Here is a 23,062-nt window from a genome sequence, read left to right on the forward strand (position 1 = left end):
CCTTCCTTTTCTGTCCTATTAAACTGTCTTTATCTCAACCCATGAATTTTACCTTTTTTTCCCGTGATTCTCTTCCCCCATCCCACTGTGGTGGAGTGAGCAAATGGCTGTGTGGTGTTTAGTTGCCTGCCAGGTTAAACCACAACAGCATACTAGTGGGGCATACTAACACTCCTAAGGCACTTCAGTGTGGATTTGTGTCCATGGAGACAGAGAAAAACCTCCCCTCCAAAAGTCATCAATACTGATAGATTTGTAGCCACCAACTGTAGACATCAAACATCATATAGTTTTCTGAAACTGAGATGTAATTTGATAATTAGCACTTAAATTGCTCATATGAACCACTTCTAATAATTAGTTAATTAATTAAATGCAAGAAATGCAGTGCCATTAGCTTCTTCTAACCAAAGAAACATCATTAGGAATACTAAAAGTTATATGCAATACCTTTAAAACTTGCTGAAATGTGATAGTACTTTTTTTTTTATAAAGAAAGGATTTATATATTCAGTTAACAAACAAGTACAAGTTGTAAATTAGATTATTATCTACCTGCTTTTGAAAAAGCTAGAAACCAAACTTTAATTCTGTTTTCATTGCAATCCCTGGAAACTGTCCTCCAACAGTCTATGGTTATTCGGGGGGGGAAACAGTTCATAGTATGATCAGTTCAGGATTCATTCGTCAAGGTTCTGACCACTCCAAAAATATTTAAGATATTTTTCCCTTGGGACATAACATTTATTGCTAAGCAAGTTCCATTTCATGACGGTTATGAAAAAGACCATCAGTGTATTATTGTGAACACCCGCTAAACCTACTAGTATAAACACCCACTTCTCTAAAACAGTAATGACTGTTTCATTCCTGCTGCAGAGTTAGGCTGAAAGAGTTATTTGCCAGACTTTTAACTTCTCCATACAGTCCATATGCTGCTGAGATAGAAGCTGAATGTCACCCCAGCAAGATACATATAAGGAACTTGCTTATGAAGTTGCAAGAGAGAAATTAAAATGGGACTGCAGTGGATTTCCAGTCTGTTACTGAAAGATAGCATGCATTTAACAGATTTTAAAGTGGATCAGACAAAAAAAAAAAAAAAAAAAAAAAGGACTCACAACTGAAACAAGCAGTTCAGACTGGATATAAGGAAAAACTTCTTCCTCATGAAGACAGTCAAGTAGTGGAACGAACAGGTTGCCCAGTCTCTGTCCTTGGAGGTTTTCAAGACCCAGCTGGAGCAAGCCCAGAGCAACCTGGTCTGACCTCACAGCTGACCCCATTTTGAGTGGGAAGTTGGACTAGAGACATTCTCAGATTCCTTCCAACTTGAACTATTCCATGATCCTTTATTGCAAAAATTGCTAATTAATGGTAGTGTAGCAGTAGCCTGATACACTGCAAATGACCAGTTGCTAATCCTCAGAAACGGAAGATAGTAGCCAACTACTGATAACAGTAAGTGCCAGCACACAGCAAGAAATTTACAGGAGCCTGTAATCTTGCATCTTTGGAAAATGAATGGGTACTGTCAGAAAGTTAGGAATAAAGATACATCTCTACATTTATACCTATATATGCAAATCATTATATTTTTGGGGCTTTTTTTCATCCATAGACTAAAACATCAAGGTTTCCCATAGCAGCAGAGATGACATCAAAATCGTAACTCTAAAGACAGATGAGAGAAACCTATTTCTTGTCAATTCAGTCCGTAGCACTTGCACAGCATCTGTAGAGAGGTAAAGAAAATTGCTTCACATATATTTAACCTGTATGAAAATACGCATGCAGCAAGCACTGAGGGGCATAAAAAATTCAATTCATCTTTTCTGATACCCACTCTGCCTCATCCCTGTCTTCCTTTTCAGATTCTCTGACCTGTATGCAAGATATGCTAAAGGAATGATTCATCACAAGCTAAACCCCCCATCTTTCCTATAGCATTATAGATCCAATACACTAACCCAAATGATAGGCAATAAAGCTCATCAAGCAAATACATCTCATCAAGCATGTATCACTGTACATACTTGTCTGCAGTTATATCTATGTCTTCACATTGCAACATTTTGTGTCACAAGTTCTCTGCTCTAAACCTGCTGTGTACAAACTCTACTTTTTATAAGGACGCATAACTATTACTCTAACATTCTGCAATAGACACAGTAATGGCTACAATTAATACAACATGAAGATGGACATATTTAGACAAACGCATCCAACCATTAACTAATCTGCAATCACGTCATAGGAATACAGATTCCAAATCAACAGCACATAAGAAATTTAGCTCGCAACTGTTTTCTCATAACTACCATTCTTGAAAATAGTGTTTTAAAACATTTCCACTTCAAAAAAAAAACCCAACAAACAGTCGACTGCTATGCTAACAGGCCAGTTCATAACAACAAAGTTCAAAGTCATATCAAATTATATGACATCTCCGCCACTTTTCAGCATTCACAAAGAGGATGGAATGTTATATGCACATACGAGTTTCACATCTGCCAGGATAAACATACTTATTGCCCCCACTCATCCAAAATAACATCCAGCTCAATTTTTTAGCCATTAAGATCTCCCTTGAAATGTCTGACAGCTGGCAAATATAAAAATTCTCTTCAGGTAGCTTTTAAAGTTACAGGAAGCAACTGGATAATAAATCATAATAAAAACGTACACTTAACGAGCTTTATTTCAAAAGTGAAGTAAGAGACTAGACTGAACAAAGTCATTGCTCAAGGGGAATCCTGTATTTTAGCTGAAGTACATTTTAAGTACTCATACAGAAAAAAGTTAGGACTTCAAGGTAGGTATTATGTGTATATTAGTCACTAAATTACATCTGACTTCACAAGCCAGTGATATCCATTTGACCAATAATCAGGAAGCATACAGGAGATCATGAGTTACAAGTTGCACTGGACACCTTAAAGAGGAGTGGAAATAAACTTTATGGAATTTAAAACTCCTTACCAGGGTTTCAGAGGCCATTTAAAACTTTTCCTACCAGAATGCAAAATGCCCACTGTTGTCTATAATTCATTTAAAAACCACACACACATGTATTTCGGTAAAAGAAATAAGTCTTTGACATAATTCCTCTTCTGCATAAAGCTATTCCATATTTCTTAAACATTAAGAAAGCAGGGCTTCTTGCATAGACAAAATTTTCCTATTGTACTGAGAGGACAGGTGAGGCAGAAGGTACAATTGATTTCCTCCAGTTTTAAGAGCTAATTACTCTGCAAGCTTCATTACTCCCAGTTGTACTTTGAATTATAAATTAAAATTTGATCCATATTTGATACATACAGAATCTATTAAAAGGACTTAGCATATGCAGCTGATCAATTATTTACAGTGCATGTTCAGATGCGAACAATGTTGAAGTGTCAAGCTACATGGAAATTCAAAGGTCGTTTAACTAGCCTTAGCTATGTTTTAAAAAAAAAAACAAAACAAAAATACCCAAACCTAAAATTGTAAATAATGGAAAAATTGTTTAATATATTTTTATAAGCAAATTGTATTTTTTGTGTTAATTATTTTGGTTTAGATTAAGGCTATATGCCTATATTTTGTGACTAGCTGCTAGATAAACTCAGCTTGTTAGTTAAGGCAATACAGGAGAATTACTTCATTTTGTGTGTAGTAAACAACTCAGATAACATACTTCTAGGACATTATTCATAAATAAAAGACAACAGTTAGAAAAGAAAAATGAATTTGATTTTATAAGATCCCTACCAGTAAAGCCATCCCATATGAGGATGCAATTCCAAGACGTGCAGATGAACACATACAATCAAAGTAACTGAAAAGGACTAGCATTCGTAAAAACAAGCCCTGGTCTCAGCCTGAGCCTGCAGATGGACTAGTATTGACATAAAACTGTAGTCATGCCTTCTCATCTTTAAAAAAACCTGTTAAAACTATTTCACTAGAACACTATACAAAATATAAAATCCCCCTATTATCTTGGGACAAAGAAAAGTTTATTGAATGGGTATGTAAATTCCAGATTATAATATTAACTTGTGCAATGATACTTTAAGTAAGCAAAATGAGCAAAGTGCTTATTTGAGCATCAACAACTCATTGGCTAGGAAAAAGGAGAAAAAAAATTAAGAAAATCATGGAAGACAATCATCAACAAAAGAAACGGTCAAAGTAAAATTTTCTATTGTAGTATTTGATGATCTGGACTCATTACTGAGTGCACCTTCAGTAAGTTTGCAGACGATACCAAGTTGGGCGGGAGTGTTGATCTGCTCGAGGGTAGGAAGGCTCTGCAGAGGGACCTGGACAGGCTGGATCGATGGGCCGAGGCCAACTGTATGAGGTTCAGCAAGGCTCAGTGCCAGGTCCTGCACTTGGGCCACAACAACCCCATGCAGCGCTACAGGCTTGGGGAAGAGTGGCTCTGAGGGGAGACCTCATTGCTCTCTACAACTACCTGAAAGGAGGTTGTAGCGAGGTGGGTGTCGGTCTCTTCTCCCAAGTAACAAGCGATAGGATGAGAAAAAACTGCCTCAAGGGTTATCTAGCATTGGAACAGGCTGCCCAGGGAAGTGGTTGAGTCACCATCCCTGGAGGTATTTAAAAGGCATGTAGATGTGGTGCTTAGGGACATGGTTTATTGATGAGCTTGGCAGTGTTAGGTTTACAGTTGGATTAAATCTTAAGGGTCTTTTCCAACCTAAATGATTCTATGATTAAGCAATCCACATACATACATCTCCCCACTGCCCCAAGAAAGCTCAAGACAGATGAGAAGAGTCATGGTAGGGGGGCAGATGTCTATTTAAATACTAGCTGCTTTTTTGCTTGATAAATGATGTGATAGATTGCCAACAAAGACAGATACACTCTTTCTTAATTTTCAAATCCATGAAAAAACAACTGTTCTGACTGGCTGTGCTGGTTTTGGCTGAGATAGAGTTAGCTTTCTTCACAGTAGCTAGTATGGGGCTATGGTTTGGATTTGTGCTGAAAACAGTGTTGATAAAATACAGGAATATTTTCATTACTGCTGAGCAGTGCTGACACAGAGTCAAGGCCTTTTCTGCTTCTCATCCCACCCCACCAGTGAGCAGGCTGGGGGTGCACAAGAGGGTTATGATGTCATGCTCAGCATATAAAGCTGGGGAAAAAAAGATGAAGTGGGGGATGTCCGGAGTGATGGCGTTTGTCTTCCCAAGTCACCGTTACACATGATGGAGCCCTGCTTTCCTGGAGATGGCTGAACACCTGCCTGCCGATGGGAGGGAGTGAAGGAATTCCTTGTTTTGCTTTGCTTGCACACAGCTTTTGCTTTACCTATTAAACTGTCTTTATCTCAACCCACAAGTTTTCTCACTTTTACTCTTCCGATTCTCTCCCCCATCCCACTGGGGGAAGTGAGCAAGCAGCTGTGTGGTGCTTAGTTGCCAGCTGGGGTTAAACCACAACACTGGCTTTTTTTCTAGAAGCCAGAATAAAACATGTATTGCCCCAAACTGTATTTGAACACATAAAGCATCAACATACAGTTTGAGCATCTTGCATTTATTTCATCAAGGTCTGTCAAAAGACATTGTTCTACATATTTATCAACCCCAAATTCCAACACACTTCTCAGAGAGAAGTTCCCTGGTAACATCTTCCTGCATAAGGACAGGTAGATTCATTCCGGTAAAAGATTAAGCACAGTTACATGTTGTTGGTTTTAGTTGTTTGGTTTTTTTTTTTTTAAACCCCTCTATTCACCTTATTCTCCTTCAGAAGATATCTAATGGTTTCTTCTGTACCAGGTAAGTGAAATTCAAACTCTAAGTCATTAATGCAATGATATCATTAAAAAAGACATTTGGGTCTCCTTCAGCAAAAATCACAGACGGGCTTCATTCCTGACTGCCTCATATGTGCAGCCAAAATGGTAATAAAGATTTAACACCACTTTTGTCTCCCTTAGGAAACACTACTCTTGATTCCCTGGCATGCCTGTAGTCATATCCATCTGCTAGGATGGCTTCATGCCCACTTAAAAACTGGCATGCCAATTTAATAAGGACATAGGTGTCATCTGCATGCAGATTTAGAGCAAAGCCTTAAAAATAAAATCAGTGAACAACATTCCTTCAACAAGGAAAGACTTCTGATGGCAGTCAGTGCTCAATTAAAGTGCCACGCTTCTTCACAAAGGACATCTGTTCACAACTGCAGGCACCTTTCTATCAAGTCTTCCCTTTTCATTATTTGCCATTTAACTCTTTGTTGGGAGCCCAAAGGTCGTGAATTTAAAACTGTATGTATTTTATTAATTGCTAATTCTAAATTCAAATTTCACGGTTTAGATAAGAGCCACAGAAAGGGGAGGTGCCACAGGTCACCTACAGACTCTGACAGCACTATAAATTCTTTTTGTCTCCTGGAATCTAGTACATAGGAAGGAGAAGCACAATGGTTAATCTTGTGAAGCCAGCACACAACACTGTTGCTGACCATTCAAAGCAAGTGTCAGTAAGTAAGGTTAGATACAGAATAGGTACAGCATTAACGGTCACAGCACACCGCTGCGACCAAGCATAACACTGCAGAACACATCCACTTCCAACTTCAAGGCGTATTTTCAAGTTTCTCCACTCCTCATGGGAGCTGAGTAATGCCATGCATTCAAAGGCAGCCAGCCATGAATTCCAACTTGCACGTTTCCAGATTTCATTTAATTGACACACAAAATTTTGCTAAAGTAACAGCTTCATATCAACTTCTGTAATAATGTCTTTGTTCTCTTTCCTACTTGAAGTAGTTGTAAACATAGTTTTTACACACACGTTTAGAAGTTCACTGTTAAAACTAGTTCACCTAACTTGATTTAGATTTCCCTCCATAGATCAAGATTTTTTTAAAAATGTAACTAATTTTCCCAGTAGCTAAAAATGGGAGAGTTTTGCATTAACAAATCCCCCATGTTCAAACATTTTAAAATGTTGAGTAGTTGTGTTGAAAACAGTGCAGAAAAACAATCACAGAAAATGAAAAATAAAACTTTGTCTTAAGAACTTGTATCGGTAGGAATACAACCTAAGATTGCAAGAAGAGTTAAAATCAGTATCTATAACTCAATTCCAGTAATAATAATTAAACTGAAAGATACTTAATTGGAAATTAGTGTTCCTTCTTTTTAAGTAGAAAGAAATTAACTGTTATTTCTTAACAGTCCTGAAGGTAAAAACAATACACTTTTTTCTAAATATTTATTTGGGTGCTGATTATATGCCCCCATTTTAACTCTAAAATTTTTCTCAGTTGACCCTGACTAGCACATACCTGAAATCACAACATGGACTTACAGCTGGATCTTTAAAAGAAAAAAAAAAGTTATATTCCTCATGAAACTTCCATTTCCTGACGGAACACTACCCACATAACAAATTCAAACCTTTAGAAAGAAGAATTCCAAAGTACAAGTCATTATCTTCCTGGTTTTTCCGGACAGAAAAGTTCATTAAAGAGTCTAGCAGGACAATCTCAGATTGCTGAGGCTCTACTGAACAAAAACGTAACATTACCAAACCCATTTGCATTCACTTCATGCTATGTTACAGTTCACCTATTTTATTTTACTGGTTCTGCTTGAATTTAATATTACACTGTTTAAGATCATAATTAATTGAAAAGATGCCATAGTTTAACCTGCATGGAATTAACAACACACACACAATATTCATAGCACAGAACTGACCTATTGACAGTTTTCCTCAGCTGCACCTCAAAAGTTTAGGACACATGTATATATGCATTACTTATTAAGGAATAAATCTCAGTTCTGACTTAAATCTTTGCTCTTCTAGATCACCAACACATGAATTACCAATACTTTTCAAGCAGTGAAATGAAAGAGTCAGAATATTTCACAGGTAAAACTCAGTAATGTACACATGAATGTTAGGAAACCAGACTAATTATGGGTCTGTGCAAGTACCTATCTTGTTTAAACAAGAGTACAATAGAAAGAGTTCTTCAGTTAGGAAAAAAAAATTACTATAGTGTCAGCATTTCTTCTGGCATCTGGCAAATTAACCCCTACTGCTAACATATGTCTCTTGCTGCTGTTCTTCCAAAATCAGCAAGTGGTTTGCATATGCTGAACATGCAGTAGCTACGTCTACAGCCACAGTGAGCAGAGGACCTGGGATTTCAAGCCAAGAGACTGAAACTCTATTCCCACCCCTGCCAGTGACCGTCTGTGTGACCTACTTAGAGTTTATATTCTTTGGAGTAGATCTCACAGCATTCTCCTACAGCACAAACTCCTAATCAGGAGTGAACCTCTAGAGAATACAAAGTCGAAAGTAGCAGTGTGAATACATACACATTTTATTATACGTTCAAGCATTTTATATTCATTTCACACCAATAAAAACCAATTCTCCCAAGGCTAACTGATTTAAAAATTTCAGTATAATGTCAGTGAATATTCCATGGTCAGCTTAGAATAAAAGTCTAGCTCCAAACACTATAAGCTCAGAAACACTAACTACGATAAAAATTTGCATGTAATTTGTAAACAGCTATGTCTTAATTTGGTGATCTCTCAAAAGAGATGGTCAGGGAACTTTGGCAATAGGTTTCCTCATCGAAAGTAGTTTTACATAGAAATGAAGCAATTCTAATAAACCTTTTCTTTGGTAGGTTCAATGGAGAATTTCACAAGAGGGAGAGAATAATCCATTACATCCATCTATACAAAGGGAAAGATATATGACAGGAGACAGTTTCTTACATCATAAATGAGACTTTGAAATCCCATTAGGGGTGCTTATACAGGACAAGACAACCACTTCTTTCACTCTGATATTTTTAAATAATGAATTATTGAGTGATCTAAAAGGAAAGTGTCAAAAATGAAGTTTAAGAAGACTTCTTGTCCTCTGATCAAGAAGGACATACTATTGTCTGAAGGTAAAACTGGATAAATGTCTGTGCATGTGCTCACATATCCTGTTCAAATGTTCCTAAATGTTATGGTGAAAGCGCGCAAGCAGTTGAAAGCATCAGCCTTCCTACATTCAGCCACTCAAACACCGGAACTACCATAACCCCTCTAAGCTGTATTATAGTTACAGAGCGGGAACAAGAAATCGATGCCTCAACAACAGAAAAAAAAATCTGTCAATATAATTTAAAGGCTTGTAAAACTGCTGTAGCACTGTGGGGCTTCTGAAGATCAATTACAGCAGCAGTCAACAGGACTGTGCATCCTATCTGATGAAAGCACTCCATTTCCATGACAGTCTACAGTGAAAACTTTTGAATGCCTGGGAATACATACCAATAAATTCAGCTTAACCTCAAGGCTTCCAACTTCAGGTTCACATGTAACTTATTATTTAATAACAAACTTCACTGGCTTTTTTTTATTTTGGTTTTTAAAAACACATTTTCATATTTTCACAAGTCTACTTCCTTAGAAAATGCTGTGAACCAATGGGAAAAGGAAAAGAAATACCAATATATGAAATCCAATTAAATTATAAAGACAATACTATTGGGAATGGAAGTAAATGAATTCAGCTGGAACTGTAATGAACTACATGGAAAGAGACTAAATACTAAAGCCTGGAGGAAAAATGAATAATTTGAAACACATGCAAATTAACAGACTTCATTGTAATTAGCAATATAGTTAAATATATTCCATATTCATGGCAGAAAAAATACTACCTGTTCTAGATAAATGTGAACTTTAGTTAACGATACTGTTGGCAATCTTACCTTAATTATCATGCTGCATCCTATTTTGTGATACACTACATATGCTTTCATTCTTGTAAATTACCTTCCACCTCATTGCTTGCAGTAATGAATCAGGCATTGTCTACACCCTACAAACACAGTTGGTTCTCTACCCAATTAATTTTAGAATCAATTGTATTTAATGTAGAGCAAAAAAGCCATTGGAATTTTCTATTTTAAACCATGGCAATGTACAAGAAAAAGGACTTGTATAGGAAGACAAAACATAAATGCAAATAATCATAAAATATCAGTTAGATATAAAACACCCTGCAGTTATCCCAAGGTTGATTTTCTACCATTAGTAATGTAGGGGTAGGTTGGGTGAAAGGAAAGTTATAAAGATCATCACCCAAAAGAGAAACTCCATGACTAAATGCCCTAACAGATACTCGGGTAACACCACTGAGGCAACAGTAAAATTGTTACCTGGCCATACTAAGCGTTAGAGAAATGACAACTTTGTCATGGAATGGTCTCATGAAAAGGAAAATACACTTCCAAGAGTCTATTTGACCCTGACTGGGTTGCACTGAGGATGGTGAAAAGGTATGCCTGCCCCCCTCCCCGCTCCCCCAAGGAAAGGGGGTGGGGGGGGAAGAAGGGAAATTGTCAGGTTCAGGTACGTATAAATTTTAAACGCTACAATAACAGAAAGAAGCAGTTTTATTCTGTCACTTCATCAAAATACCGAAGTACAAAATCTTTAAATGAATATTCTCTAGTTAGCAAGAATATTCTCTGGTTAGCGATATCATGACCTATGTCATGATATTGCTAAAACAATATGTCATGATAAAGCTAAAACAAACTGGGCATGTTTTAGCTATATTTTAAAATGACATCAACTTGATTTCTCTATTTTGGGCAACTGCTTCTTCAGAGGACCATCTCTTGTTTTAAACTAATAATTAAAAAAGATAAATCTATTTCCCCAGGCTCCTCTAAAAACAACAGCATCTAAGTATTATTACATAATTATATCCCAAGTATTACAGTAAAAACATTTTAAGGTAGATCTTGCATATGTAATCACCATAAGCGTATAAACCAGCTGTTAATTTCTACATATTATCAAACGCATACACTTTAACTGTCAATTACTAGTGCAAGTCTGGATCACAATGACCTATTCAGATATACAGGATCCAGTGCAAAGCAGCTAGGCTGGCAAATGGTTTAAGTATTATATGCTGCCTTTATGGTCTCAGCTGCTTGGTTTTGCTGTCAAGTGTTTGGTGTTAGCAAAAAATAGCACAGAGAGGTTTTGGACATTTTTTTAATTTATAAATTTAAGACTAAATTAATCCACTAGCTATCTGCCTGGGAAAAATTAAAATGTATTGATTATCTGGTCAGCAGTATAGAAAAAGCACCATTTACTGTTTTTATAAAAGCTCCCCAGAATTAGAAATCCTCTTAGCAAGATTTCTTACTCATTATTACCTTAAAAATATAGAAACAGAAAACATATACCCTTTTCATAATTCACAACATATTCTGAGGTAGACATTTTCCATGATATACCAGCTATATATTTCAAGACATCAGACAAGCTGCATTTACAAGCAAGCAGCAATCTATTATTATTATTTATCTGCAAGCAGTAAAAGCTTTACAGAACATTTTGCATTAACAGACTGTAGCTAAAGCAAAGGCCTATTAAACACATGAAACGAGCACACCACACTAAGCAGACTATAATGGTAGCTTCTTTGGAATCCAAAAACCCACTCTTTTCTCTTCTGGAGCATACATAGATATGGAAGAAAGAAGTGGTGGGATGTACACTAAAAGGAGTAAGATGCAAGCCAATAGAACTGTGAAGCACACAGGTTATTGTATGCTCAACTATTTTCCTTCTGGATCTTTATTAGGGCTTTATTCCTTATCATACAAGCATGGGATCCGTTGTCCTGACCAACACTCCTGATATATGAACCAATAACGAATCTATTTCAATGAGACAAGTTACTTTAAAGAAAAATTATCAAACCATTGTTATTCCACAGCAGTGTTTGCTCTTATTCTCTGTCTTGTAGAATTCTGAGACAGAACGATAAAAAGTTTAATTTTCCCTCCCAGAAAAATAGTATTTGACTGGAAACTAACATTATCACACTAAAAGCATAAAAGTTAGCAAAACGCAGATTAAAACAAGTAATATCCTCAGTACTATTAGAACCAGAATTACCGAGCTGCTTTAAGTCTCTAACTGTTCTTGCAGATAGTAAAACAGTGGGTTAACCTGGGATGAACCAAAACTTTCATAACCTGAGAGTTTAGGCTGGTATCATATACCTACAGGTTGCACAGAAGATTGTTACTAATGCATACATACACCAAAAAAAAAAAAGATTACAGCTTACACTTAATTTCTCAGTATTAAACACAGTCAAGGTAACTGACTGAATTCTAGTAAGATCAAGAGGTCAAGAGCATGCGTTATTTTAACCCAAGAGTCTTTCAGTTTTGTGAGAGGGTATTTCTCCTTCTGGTCTAAATGCTACTCACCACAAGAAGCAGAGATAAAACTAAGACCGGCACTTCTGATCTTAGAAGCAGCAGCAGCAAAAGCAACTAGTAATGCAATGATATATCAGACTGTACTTGTAAAATAGAAATACAGTAAACTACCGGAAAAAATTGTGAATACAGAATTAGATCTGTTTGAAAATTAACTAGTTGGATCTGCTCTTAATAGCGTGGATCAGTGTCTGCAGATACCCAAGCTATAGCTACTTAAGTTTCAGTGATTCAAGCAACCTTGAGTCTTACACATAGTTAAAGAAAATCACAGCTGATGACCGTGAAATTTTTAACATAAATATAGGTTAAAATACTATGTAATTTAATCTGAACAATAAAACCAGCTATGTTATTTTCTTTATTTTGTCCAGAAAATCTATAATGGTCTCAAAACGCAACAGACACAGCTAATTATTGTTATAGCTTACAATATACATTTCAGTCTCAATAGAATGCAACACAGGTCTTAAAATAAAGTTGAATTTTTATCTGTCCTAGCTAGTTAGAACTGTATCACTCTTCTGGCAACACAGAAGAATGAGATGAGCACAGCAATCCTTTCTCACTCTACTCATGCTCAGTGCTATTTACCACCCACTGTTGTACTGTCAACTTCCTAAAATAATTATCTATAAATCGTCAGAAACTGAAATTCTGACAAAATGGACATCCACCTGAGTAGCTCATGTGCCTTTCAAAGTTCTGGAGATCTTCTACACAGCAGTAAGATGCTGAGAGAAGAAAGCCATCCGGTCCACAACAGAGGAGACAGAACACTTAACAGTGAAGATGAAGTCAACCGTGTAAAACTGGGCTTCTCTGCTAGGACTCCTTCAGCAAAAATTCCCTTTCTGTGATAATATGAAGGAAAACTAAGCACAAGGCCGATAAAGACATTTCAGTACCACTTATCCCTCCGCTCTCAGAACAGGAGTAAGACACTAAGTTCTGATAAAGGTTAAGAAACATCATAATTCCCATAAATGGAGATGCTGCATTGCAGCTGAGCTCTACTACAGCACAATCAGACTTCCCTCTGCCCAGGCAGAGGCCTTATATAACATAAGCTGTGTTCACAAGGTTTCACTTCATGTTCCTATTTCACTATACAGCTTACAAATGAGTTGAAAGGACATATACAGCTCCATCCACCTAACCATTATATCATAGGAAAAACACACAAAACTGTTCCTCTGAGACCCACCTGTTCCTTGTTCTGGGCTAGCAATCACACTTTGCACAACAGCCTTCTTGTAGAAAGAGGTGAATCCTCTCCAGAGGTCAGACTTCTGGCATTCACACTCTCTCAGTATTAGTTTTACTCAATGTCAAACATTCAATTGCACAAAACGTAAGTCAGTCAACATTTTCACACCTATTTATTTTAAGCCTTAAAGGCATTTTATATTTACCTTGTTTTTTAAAAAGGTTGCTGCGTACTATTTCCTTCATGGACTGCACTTTCTGCTTCTGTAGTTTCACTGGTGGAATGCAAGTGTAAAATTCATATAGTAGTTGGCTGCGTGTAAAGGGAAAGTGTTGTAAGTACCACACAGATGAACTCACCGTGTGTTAATAAAGACAGACAGAAAGAGCAAAAGATCATATATTTCTAAACATTTCTTTCGTTTGAAGACTTAGATTTATCTACCATATCACAAACTTTGACAAGAAATCAGTAGCAGGTTAGAAAGAAAACTTTCGAGAGAAACAAGATGAGGATGAACTAGATTTTGGCCATGTTTACAAATGTTTATTACTTTCCACTGTTTTCAATAGAATAAAGATATTTTTGTGTGTGGTGGAGGCAATTTATCTTTGTCTGACAAATAAAGATACTTATTTCAACCTGCTAAAATCAGATTTGGTTTTCTGGAATAGGGCTTACCCAAGGGAGGGTCGGGGAGAGAGGAAGAGGGAAAAAAATGATTGTTCCACTTGCTCATTTTATTCACCAAGTTACTGCTTAAGTATTGGGCCGCCATAATGAATTCTGTCGTCATGTAAGTCGGACGAGAACTCCCTGTTAAAAACGTATGCCCAGAGTTCCACCACTGTCTTGTTCAGTACAAACTGGCATAGCTTTGTTGACTTAAAGAATTCATTGTTGACAGCAGCGATATATTGTATACACCATGTGATACATCTACTGAATGTTCAAGAGCAGCTCACCTCAGTAACTTGGCATCAAAGACCATTTCAACATCATGAAGAACTGACGGTATGTACTTCAAGGCAGCAACCTGAATTGATATATAGATTGTGTTAATTTTGTATGTTTATCTGCATATACAGCATACAAACAATACAGAGCACACCACTGAAACAGATGCACACAATACAAGCAATGGTAAGTTTGGACTTCTTTCCTCAGACTGAAATTTTACATCACATTTGAATATTAATTCCACCACAGAGTACTAGTCACACAAGGGCTCTTACGCTGAGGATATGCAGAGGAACTTAAATACAATAGTACCAAGTGAATCATATTCTCTTTGTAGACCACTGGAAGGGCTAAGACCGTCTTTGTAGATCATATTCTCTTTGTAGACCACTAAGACTGTCGTTACGATGCAAATATGTAAACCAAGCACTGATCAAAGCAAGAGCTCTTTGATCGTACTTTGTATCGATTCCATCCCAGAAATGTGCCATGCAGGAGGCAGAAGCAAGGATAACAGTCATCTATCCACCCCAAAGCTACACTTTCTGGAACAGATGAAATGGAGTGTCATCTCCCTAACCAACCATCTGCAGCTAAGCTATATGATGGTTTATCTTATCCTATCGATTTCTGAGGTATATTTTGACAGTGTAGTGGAATAATCAAACCTTAAAAGATGACAACAGTAAGAAAAAGACATGTTACTATTCTTACACGTACAAGAATACTTAAGCAGGTAATTTTCAGGCTCAAAATCATCACTAACATTTAAGGCTAACATCCTTAAAGACTAACTTGCAGTACTCTGCGTCATAAAGTTCCTTTGTGGATTCAAAGTATTTAGCCTCTATAATACCTTTTGAAAGCACACATAGTGAAAAATCTTGCAATAAAAAGCAAAATTGTTAAACATATTTAACACTCGCTGGGCCACTGTCCACTCATTTCTCTACTTATGCTTTAGATATTAAGAGCTGCCTACAATGATTTTTACATTCACAAAATAACCTGTGACTTATCTTCCCGCTAACAAGCTTGTATTTCTCAAATACTTTACGTATCCAAAAGGATATGCCATACTTCTTGGCTAAGAGCTGTAATAAATTCCAAGCAAAAATAGACTCTGTGGTTTTAAAAGTTTTTTTTGGTAGAGTGCTACATAATTTGTCAAAAAGGAGAACACAGCCATATTGATATAGGTCTGGAGCAGGACATCAGTCTCTTCCTTCCCTCCCATCTTCCTATTTCAATAGATCACCTACAGTAGATCCTTTTTATGGAAGTTCAAATCTGCATAAAGATGCTGTGCAATCACTGATTGCCAAAAGAAACAACATCTAGGTATAGTTATTTATCTAAAACAAATCAGCTGTTTTCTCTGTTCTTATTTCAGATGAAAACCAGAATGTTTTCTTGCCAAAAACTTTTTTGCCTATCTAAAAATCCGACCACAGCATCAATTTTTGCTTATTGTGCCAAAAATTCTAGCCAAAAGCTATAGTTAATCTCTGCTGCCATTGTGAACTTACAACTGAAGAAAATAGATGTAATTATATCAATTACATTTGCATACTGCTATAAATCCAACCACAGTAAAAAGAATCAATTTATGACGTTTTAGTTTGACTAACCTCTTCTTGGTCCAGATTATGAGAACTACAAAAGTAATAGCAGCTGTGCAATTTTAGGGTGTAAATTTCTACTAACATTTTGCTGAAAACTAAGTTGCAGTAATGCAAAGTCTTCTACTACTGATATAGCTCTGTTTTTCATAATAGGCCTGTTGTACCCATGATACAGCCTGGGTTAGTAAAACAATTAGCACAAATCCCAAAACTATGCATTACACAGACGCTTACTGTCTTTTCTTCAAGGTAATATGGTGTACGCTACAGGACTGATTAAACAAGTTATCCAGTAAATGCATGCTGAAATTGCACAATTTCTTTTCACTCAGAGTAGTGGAGTTTACTGCCCACCTTGAAAACAGGAGTAACTCTTGCTTTATGTCATTTGTTTATAGTGACTGTAACTAAACAGTAAAGATCACACTTTATGTTTTACACTGGCAAAACACAAAACCCAAATGTATTTAAAAAAGCCTGAACAGAAGTATGTTTCCACTAGCCCCTGAAGTCTGTACATATTTTAAACTACAATATGGGATAAACTGAATTAACTACAAGCAAATGTGATTTTTAATTATGAACTACTGCTACACATCGTAGGAAGTCTAAAAAGACTGTAAACCTGGAACCAATGGAACACAATTCTTGACTACTTACGTCTCTTAAATTCAGCATAAGGTGATTTAAGTTACAATAAGGTAAAACAAACTATTTAAACCTAGAGTAAGCTACTCATTCCAAAAATTATCAGAAAGTGTTCTACACCGCACGCATCTGTGTAAGTTCTTGAATACTTATGCTTGCCTAGACACAGGCCTAGCATTGTTTTTAAGTGAAAACACTTCAGGTTTCACAGTTATATGCTTTCAAAATAATACTATAAAATCAGGTTCCATCTCTCATACCAGGTTTCAGAACCAGTACCATTGCTGTAAAGTGATTTGATAGTTTCTATGAAGAAACAGCAAAAGTCAATGATTTTAGCATGATAGGGCAAAAAAACTACATCTTGCTAATAAACACATATGGCTACATGTCACAAGAGATTCTCCTGTCATTTGAATAAGGCTCAATACTACTCCTGTTTTAACCACTAAGCTAAATGCTTCTCTCCTGTAGAAGAAACTCAAGAGGAAGTTTGCAAGTAAAGTTCCAAAAGCCTTCTTGAATCATAAGACCCAAGTCTTCATCCTTCATAAACCTACACAACAACAACAACAAAAAAAATCTAGAGAACCGCCTGGAGTCCACAAAAACCTCACAGAACCAATTCTCCCAACAGCAGAAGCTCTACCCAGAGCTGTAACTGAATCATAAAACAGGAACCGGAAAAGAGTGCTGATATTCCATGGGAACACTATGTCAACTGAGTGCTCCACCTGATGCAAAGCCACACTGGTCTGGATTTTTATAAAATGGAATACAGGGTAAGAAATCATACTACTATATGCCTGCTATCCTTTTAAAAAAGACGAATTGTAATTTCTTGTACCACTTTCATCCCTTTCCTAACCGAAGAAAAAAAGGGTAAGCAACACTGAAATGACATAAGACCAGAAATATCATCTAATTTTTGGCTCCTGTGCAGTGAATTCTAACTCAATGTATAGATACCTATGAGAACCATATTGCATGCAGTCAACAAGTCATTGAATCTCAGTCACAAAACATGATAAAACATCTAACAAACTACTAGAATTTGCATTTCCTGAGATTTTATCACTTGGTTTCCAACAACAGGAAAATCATTTGAACTATCATACAAAGATTAATCTAAAGAAAAACTTTATGAATGAGCACTGCAAATGCACAAGTTGAACATTTGAAATACACACTAGTCACCCCAGAGAATCAATATTTCAGCTTGTTCAAGACAATAAATTTATGTACACAAATGATAAGACAACAGTTATGATAGAGTACATTAAGACATACAACATAGAAGTAGAGCCTACTCAAATATTTCTAGTGAGAGGGAGTGTAAGGAACATGGCAAGGCCAACAGGAAACTGAGAAGCACATCAAAACAGCAATCAGCAGTGGGAGAATGTCAGTATGAATATACAGTCAAAATGAGAAAGGCCAAGGAAGAAGTATTCTTCTTTCCAGTTACCAATTTGAAATTTTAATGTGCTGATGGTTTGACAAGCTTTTGGTTTTGTCACTAAATGAGAAGCTGTCTACTGTTTCCTCAATAGCTATCAACATCACAGTGCTTCTATACCAAAACTTTCAACAAAGATGAAACAGCCACTCAGGAAGAGGCTTAGAATGAAGCCAATCTAGACTCAATACATCTCTGTATCTCTACACAGCAAACTCCCTGTTAAAAACTTAGTCTCTTTTTTACTGGGGGTAGGGAGGTTAGAATAAAGACAATCAGGGCACAGCTTTCTTTGGCTCTCATTTAGACTTTTAAAACACCACAAAGCTATAATTTTATTTCTATAAGCTTACACTGTAGTAGCCAACTTTAAAAAAAAAAAAAAAAAAAAGCAATAGAAAGGATTTTAGAAGAACTAAGCTGTCATCCTGTGCTACGCCATTAACTCAGGGGTGGCTCTGCCAAGGGGGTGCTTAGTACTGCATGAGTATTCCAGTCTGAAAAATGAGAAAATTTAATCCTTGTAGAATACATTAATCTTAACCCCAATTCTATGTGACATTGTCAGCAGTTAATTTAACAGCAGAACTTCACAAATGAAAGATCAATGCAGGGGAAGTTCCTCTGAAATCTTAGTTTATGCAATGAACATTGTCTAAAATCTACAGCCCAGGCAGAAAGGCGTCTGCTGTTAACTGCACAAAAAAAAAAAAAAGAGAGAACTATTCAGGTTTTGATTCAGAAAGAAAGAATTTAGCCTGCAGCAAGGGTGTATACAGTATTTCAAACTGGCTCAATGCTTGCTCAAGATGCCTTCAGATAAAGTCATTCCTCTGTAGATCTCATCCCCACATTCATACACAATCCTGGGAAGGTCAAAGGAGTGTTTAAAAGCTGTTGCCACTTCAACAAAAAGATTGTACCTTCTACTGATCTTAGCCTGTAGTAGCTCCTTGAAACAGGTTGGGGAAAAAAGTTGTGTGTGGTTTTTTTTTTTTTTAAATAAGACTGTGAAACACTGGGCTATTTACAACACCCATACAAATACCTGTGGTGGGCTAGAAACTCGTCCTAGCCCCAGTTTTACTTGAGCAATGTGTCGTTCCTTGCTCTTCATGCAACAAATACTGTATGAAGATACTGTGCAATAGCAGCATCTGAATTTCATTTTACACCAATTCACAGTTACTGTGAAAGATGTTTGATAAAGGATAAGGCCACCAGTGGCCACAAAATATTTCAGGCAGTCCTCCACAGACACTTGCTCTATTGTGCTGTCTGCCTTCCCACATATTCCCTATTCTGCACTTCTATGAGGAGGGAAATGGGAAGGATATAGCTACCATTTCTCTGAAGATCTGTAGTACCAACTGAAGGACAATAACAAGTATATCCCCTGCATTCTTTTAAACTCCCAAGTTTCATTTGCAATAACTGCTTCAAATTATGCACTATGGACACAATTGAGCACTGCCCTTAATGAAGTCATAAAAATCTCCTAGTAAGCAGTACAAGATGTTCTGCATTCTTCAGACCTTAGAGATTAATTTTTTTAAGCGGGACACAGATAAAACCACAGCATTGCAGAAAATTATTTCTTACATATACAATATACCATTAGATTTATTTTAACCTTTATTCCTGACCAAGCTTATTTTCTTAGTTGCCTTATTTTAACTTATTCCTGACCAAGCTTATTTTCTTAGTTGCCCTCTTTTGCAACATTACATTATACATATTCATGAAATTCAAGTACCCATGAGATGAAAAGAACATTTGAAAAAAATCATCGGTGCTCTGTTTCTTAGTGTAATTTTATTTGCTATCAAGGTAACTTTAACAAGTTACTATGCCATCCCCTATTGCACACCACAATCAAAGCATCGCTGTCAGTACCTTTCTAGCCTTATTCTCTCATAAGTAATCTATGCATCTCTGTACAGTTTTAAGTTCTTAGAATCTACTGCAGCAGTATGGATGGGTCAAAAATGTGTGGGAAGGAATGAGACAAGAAAGGTAGCATCTTCATATTACATTATTTTCATACTTTTCAATGCCATAGACAATTTCTTCTTCCTATGTTTCCGTGACCTTGAGAATAGGTCATATAAGGTTTCTGAAAGCATGCATAGAATTGGGAGTACTACTTTCTAAAATCAGTGCCTAGGAGCAAGCTGGGTATAGCTGATATTTGCAACGGACAAGACCATCTGTAAGTCAAATGTGATGTGTCAATTGGGGGACGGAACAGTTTTTGGAAAAGAAGCTGGGGCTTGATTTGTAATTTTAGGTTGAGAGCACAAGCTCGCCAATGAAAGGGCACACTCACAGACTACAAATCAGATGTCAACAGTATGACCTTATAAAAACACATAATCTGAAATTTAAAAATAATTCATCAAATTTTATTCCCCAGAAATATAGGTTAATTTACAGAGACACAAAAAATATCTGCAGAAAATTATGGTTTTTTCCCTGAGAGCTAATAGAAAGGAAAGAAGGTACTAACACCTCCCTACTCTCCCTCACCCCCACATTCTCCCTTGACCAAACTATTTGCATGTTATGGAAATTTATTTCCAGGTTTCCAGATTTCAAGAAGTCTATCCTCAGAAGTATAGACTTTAGGAAAAATTATCTCTAAAAACTACAAAAACTCATCAGCATGGCTACAGAGAAGCAACTGATAAATGAAACAGAACTGTAACATCATCCCTGCCAAAATAAATTAAAAAAAGGTTTAAGTCTAGTATCTAGGAAGATCAGTGCCACCACCAGTAAGTCAGTATAAGTTCTGATTGTTTTAAATGATTACAAGAAAAATCTGTGAAAGGCCTCTAAAAAGGAGGAATCCTTACCCTGCACATGCACGCTGATATTGTACTTGCGAATTTATAACATTCCCAATCTCAACTACAAGGGACAATCTCTTTAAAAAGTAACATCCCAGGACCTGAAAACAGGTCACTCTCCAGTGCATATGGTTGCTTTCCAACATCAGCAAAGTTAGGACATGGAAATTATAATCCTAATCATAGTAAAATGACTTCATGCAATGCTGAAGTTGAGAAGCATTCTGCCTGTATTTTTAAACAAAAGAGGTAACTTCACCAATTCCAGAAGTAAAAAAAAAAGAGGCTAATTTGGGTTTACATGTAAATTTCCAGTTTACCAACAATAAATTAACAATTCAGACTTCATCTGTTAAAGCTTATATAAACAGTACTGCAAAACAGAACCAGATATGTATCCTTCTCAAAGCTCAGGCAGTAAAATAAGTCAAAGCATCTATCCACTTCAGCCAGCTTTAGAACAAGATATTGAAAAGCTAGATTTTAAACTTTTTGTAAACTTATACAGCATGTAACAGGTTAGGAAGTAAGATATCACTTGGAAGATAGAGTTAAATTGAAACAATAAAGTGCTTCTGGCACTGACTAGGCTGTTTCATTTGACATGTAATTTTATAAACATTCTTTTCCTGGCTGAATTAATATTCAACACAAGTCTGAGTATGATTGCTATCAGTAAAAGTGACTGGGAAATTACTATTGACTAAAATACTGAGTTCCAAGCTTTAAAAAAAATCATTAGCAGGGACCAACAGACATTTCAGGTTTCAAAAGAATTCTTTAAATCTTCTAAAGCTAAACCTCACAGGTATTTGGACAACCAAGGGTGAAATAAGAGTTAAGAATCCCCATTCCGAGGCTCTGCAAACTAGTTCATTTTAAGTTTCAATATCCTGAGAAACCCAGTTACTTTAATTTTCTTCAGGGCTCCTAAAACTTTCTTCTCTGATATCTTCAGAGTGTAATCCACTTGAACTCATTCAATTGATCCTACCAATCTATGCTCCACCTGAAATCGTAACAATGATAATTTCAAGTATGACAGATTTAAGGCTGTTTTGATATTCTGATTATTTGTCTATTTTTCCAATAGACTCTGTGAACTTTCCTCTCTGGGTATGCAAAGTATAACACCTATGGAGTCCTGTGTGCTTGTAGTATCTCTGAATAACCACCTGTCCCTTACCCTGCAAAGTTGACTTTGCACTACTACAACATCTATCGCTGTCATCCCAAAACTTAATATGGGGGCTGGAGGGAGGGAAATGAGTGTTGGTTTTAAGCAGAGCGCCAGACTTACAAATTTACTTCTGCCCCTTTCTGCTCCATCTCACCCAAACCAGAAATTATCTCCATTTTTCTAGTCTGTTATGGACAACTCACATCCACCTACCAGAGCAGGAGTCTCAAGTATCATAATTGAAGTCTCCTTCAAATAGGCACAGAAAAACGTATTGTCCATTGTGAAAGCTACTATGACAGACATGCCTGTGGAGTTTATGATGGAGTGGGGTTTTTTTTAATTTTATTTTTTTTCCCCCTCAATAAACTTATTTCCAGCAGCAGGAACTAAACTACAGTGGGACACTTCTCATTCCATGCCTCTCCTACTAGAATTTTATAACATTAATGAAGTAGTTTTTATTTACTATATGTAAAGCAACCTCTTTCAGAGGTTTCTTTCAGAAACACATCTGTATGAGTTATCAATAATGGGGACAACAGCCAAGTTATGATATAAACCAGTATCTCAGATCTGCCATGAAACGGTTCAGCTAAGAAGAAAAATTACAGTAGCTGGTGCAGAGTTAGATACTTAAAAGCCCACTAGTGCTTCATGGTTATGAATAAATATGATCCATTTTTCACAACTGACAGCACTCATTAGAAAACCAAAATATTCACGTTTAAGATGGTATCGGAGCAAAGAATAACTGTTAAATATCTAGTCTATCTTTGAAGCATGTTTACATGCTCATTAAAATTAGCACAG

The 23,062-nt window shown here is 36.5% G+C and overlaps 1 protein-coding gene across 1 annotated transcript in view; it reads right to left on the reverse strand.

Annotated features, from left to right (window-relative positions):
• DOCK2 (dedicator of cytokinesis 2) overlaps window positions 1-23,062 on the reverse strand; it is a 211,599-nt gene that overhangs the window by 142,196 nt on the left and 46,341 nt on the right. Inside the window, exons 24-25 of the mRNA XM_009285697.1 lie at window positions 14,491-14,561; window positions 13,731-13,837 (exon numbers count right to left, since the gene is read on the reverse strand). Of these exons, the coding sequence (XP_009283972.1) occupies window positions 13,731-13,837; window positions 14,491-14,561 (178 nt within the window). The remainder of the gene's footprint in view (window positions 1-13,730; window positions 13,838-14,490; window positions 14,562-23,062) is intronic.

Source organism: Aptenodytes forsteri, unplaced genomic scaffold (genome assembly GCF_000699145.1).
Source record: "Aptenodytes forsteri isolate BGI_AS27 unplaced genomic scaffold, ASM69914v1 Scaffold54, whole genome shotgun sequence".
NCBI classification, from domain to species: Eukaryota; Metazoa; Chordata; class Aves; order Sphenisciformes; family Spheniscidae; genus Aptenodytes; species Aptenodytes forsteri.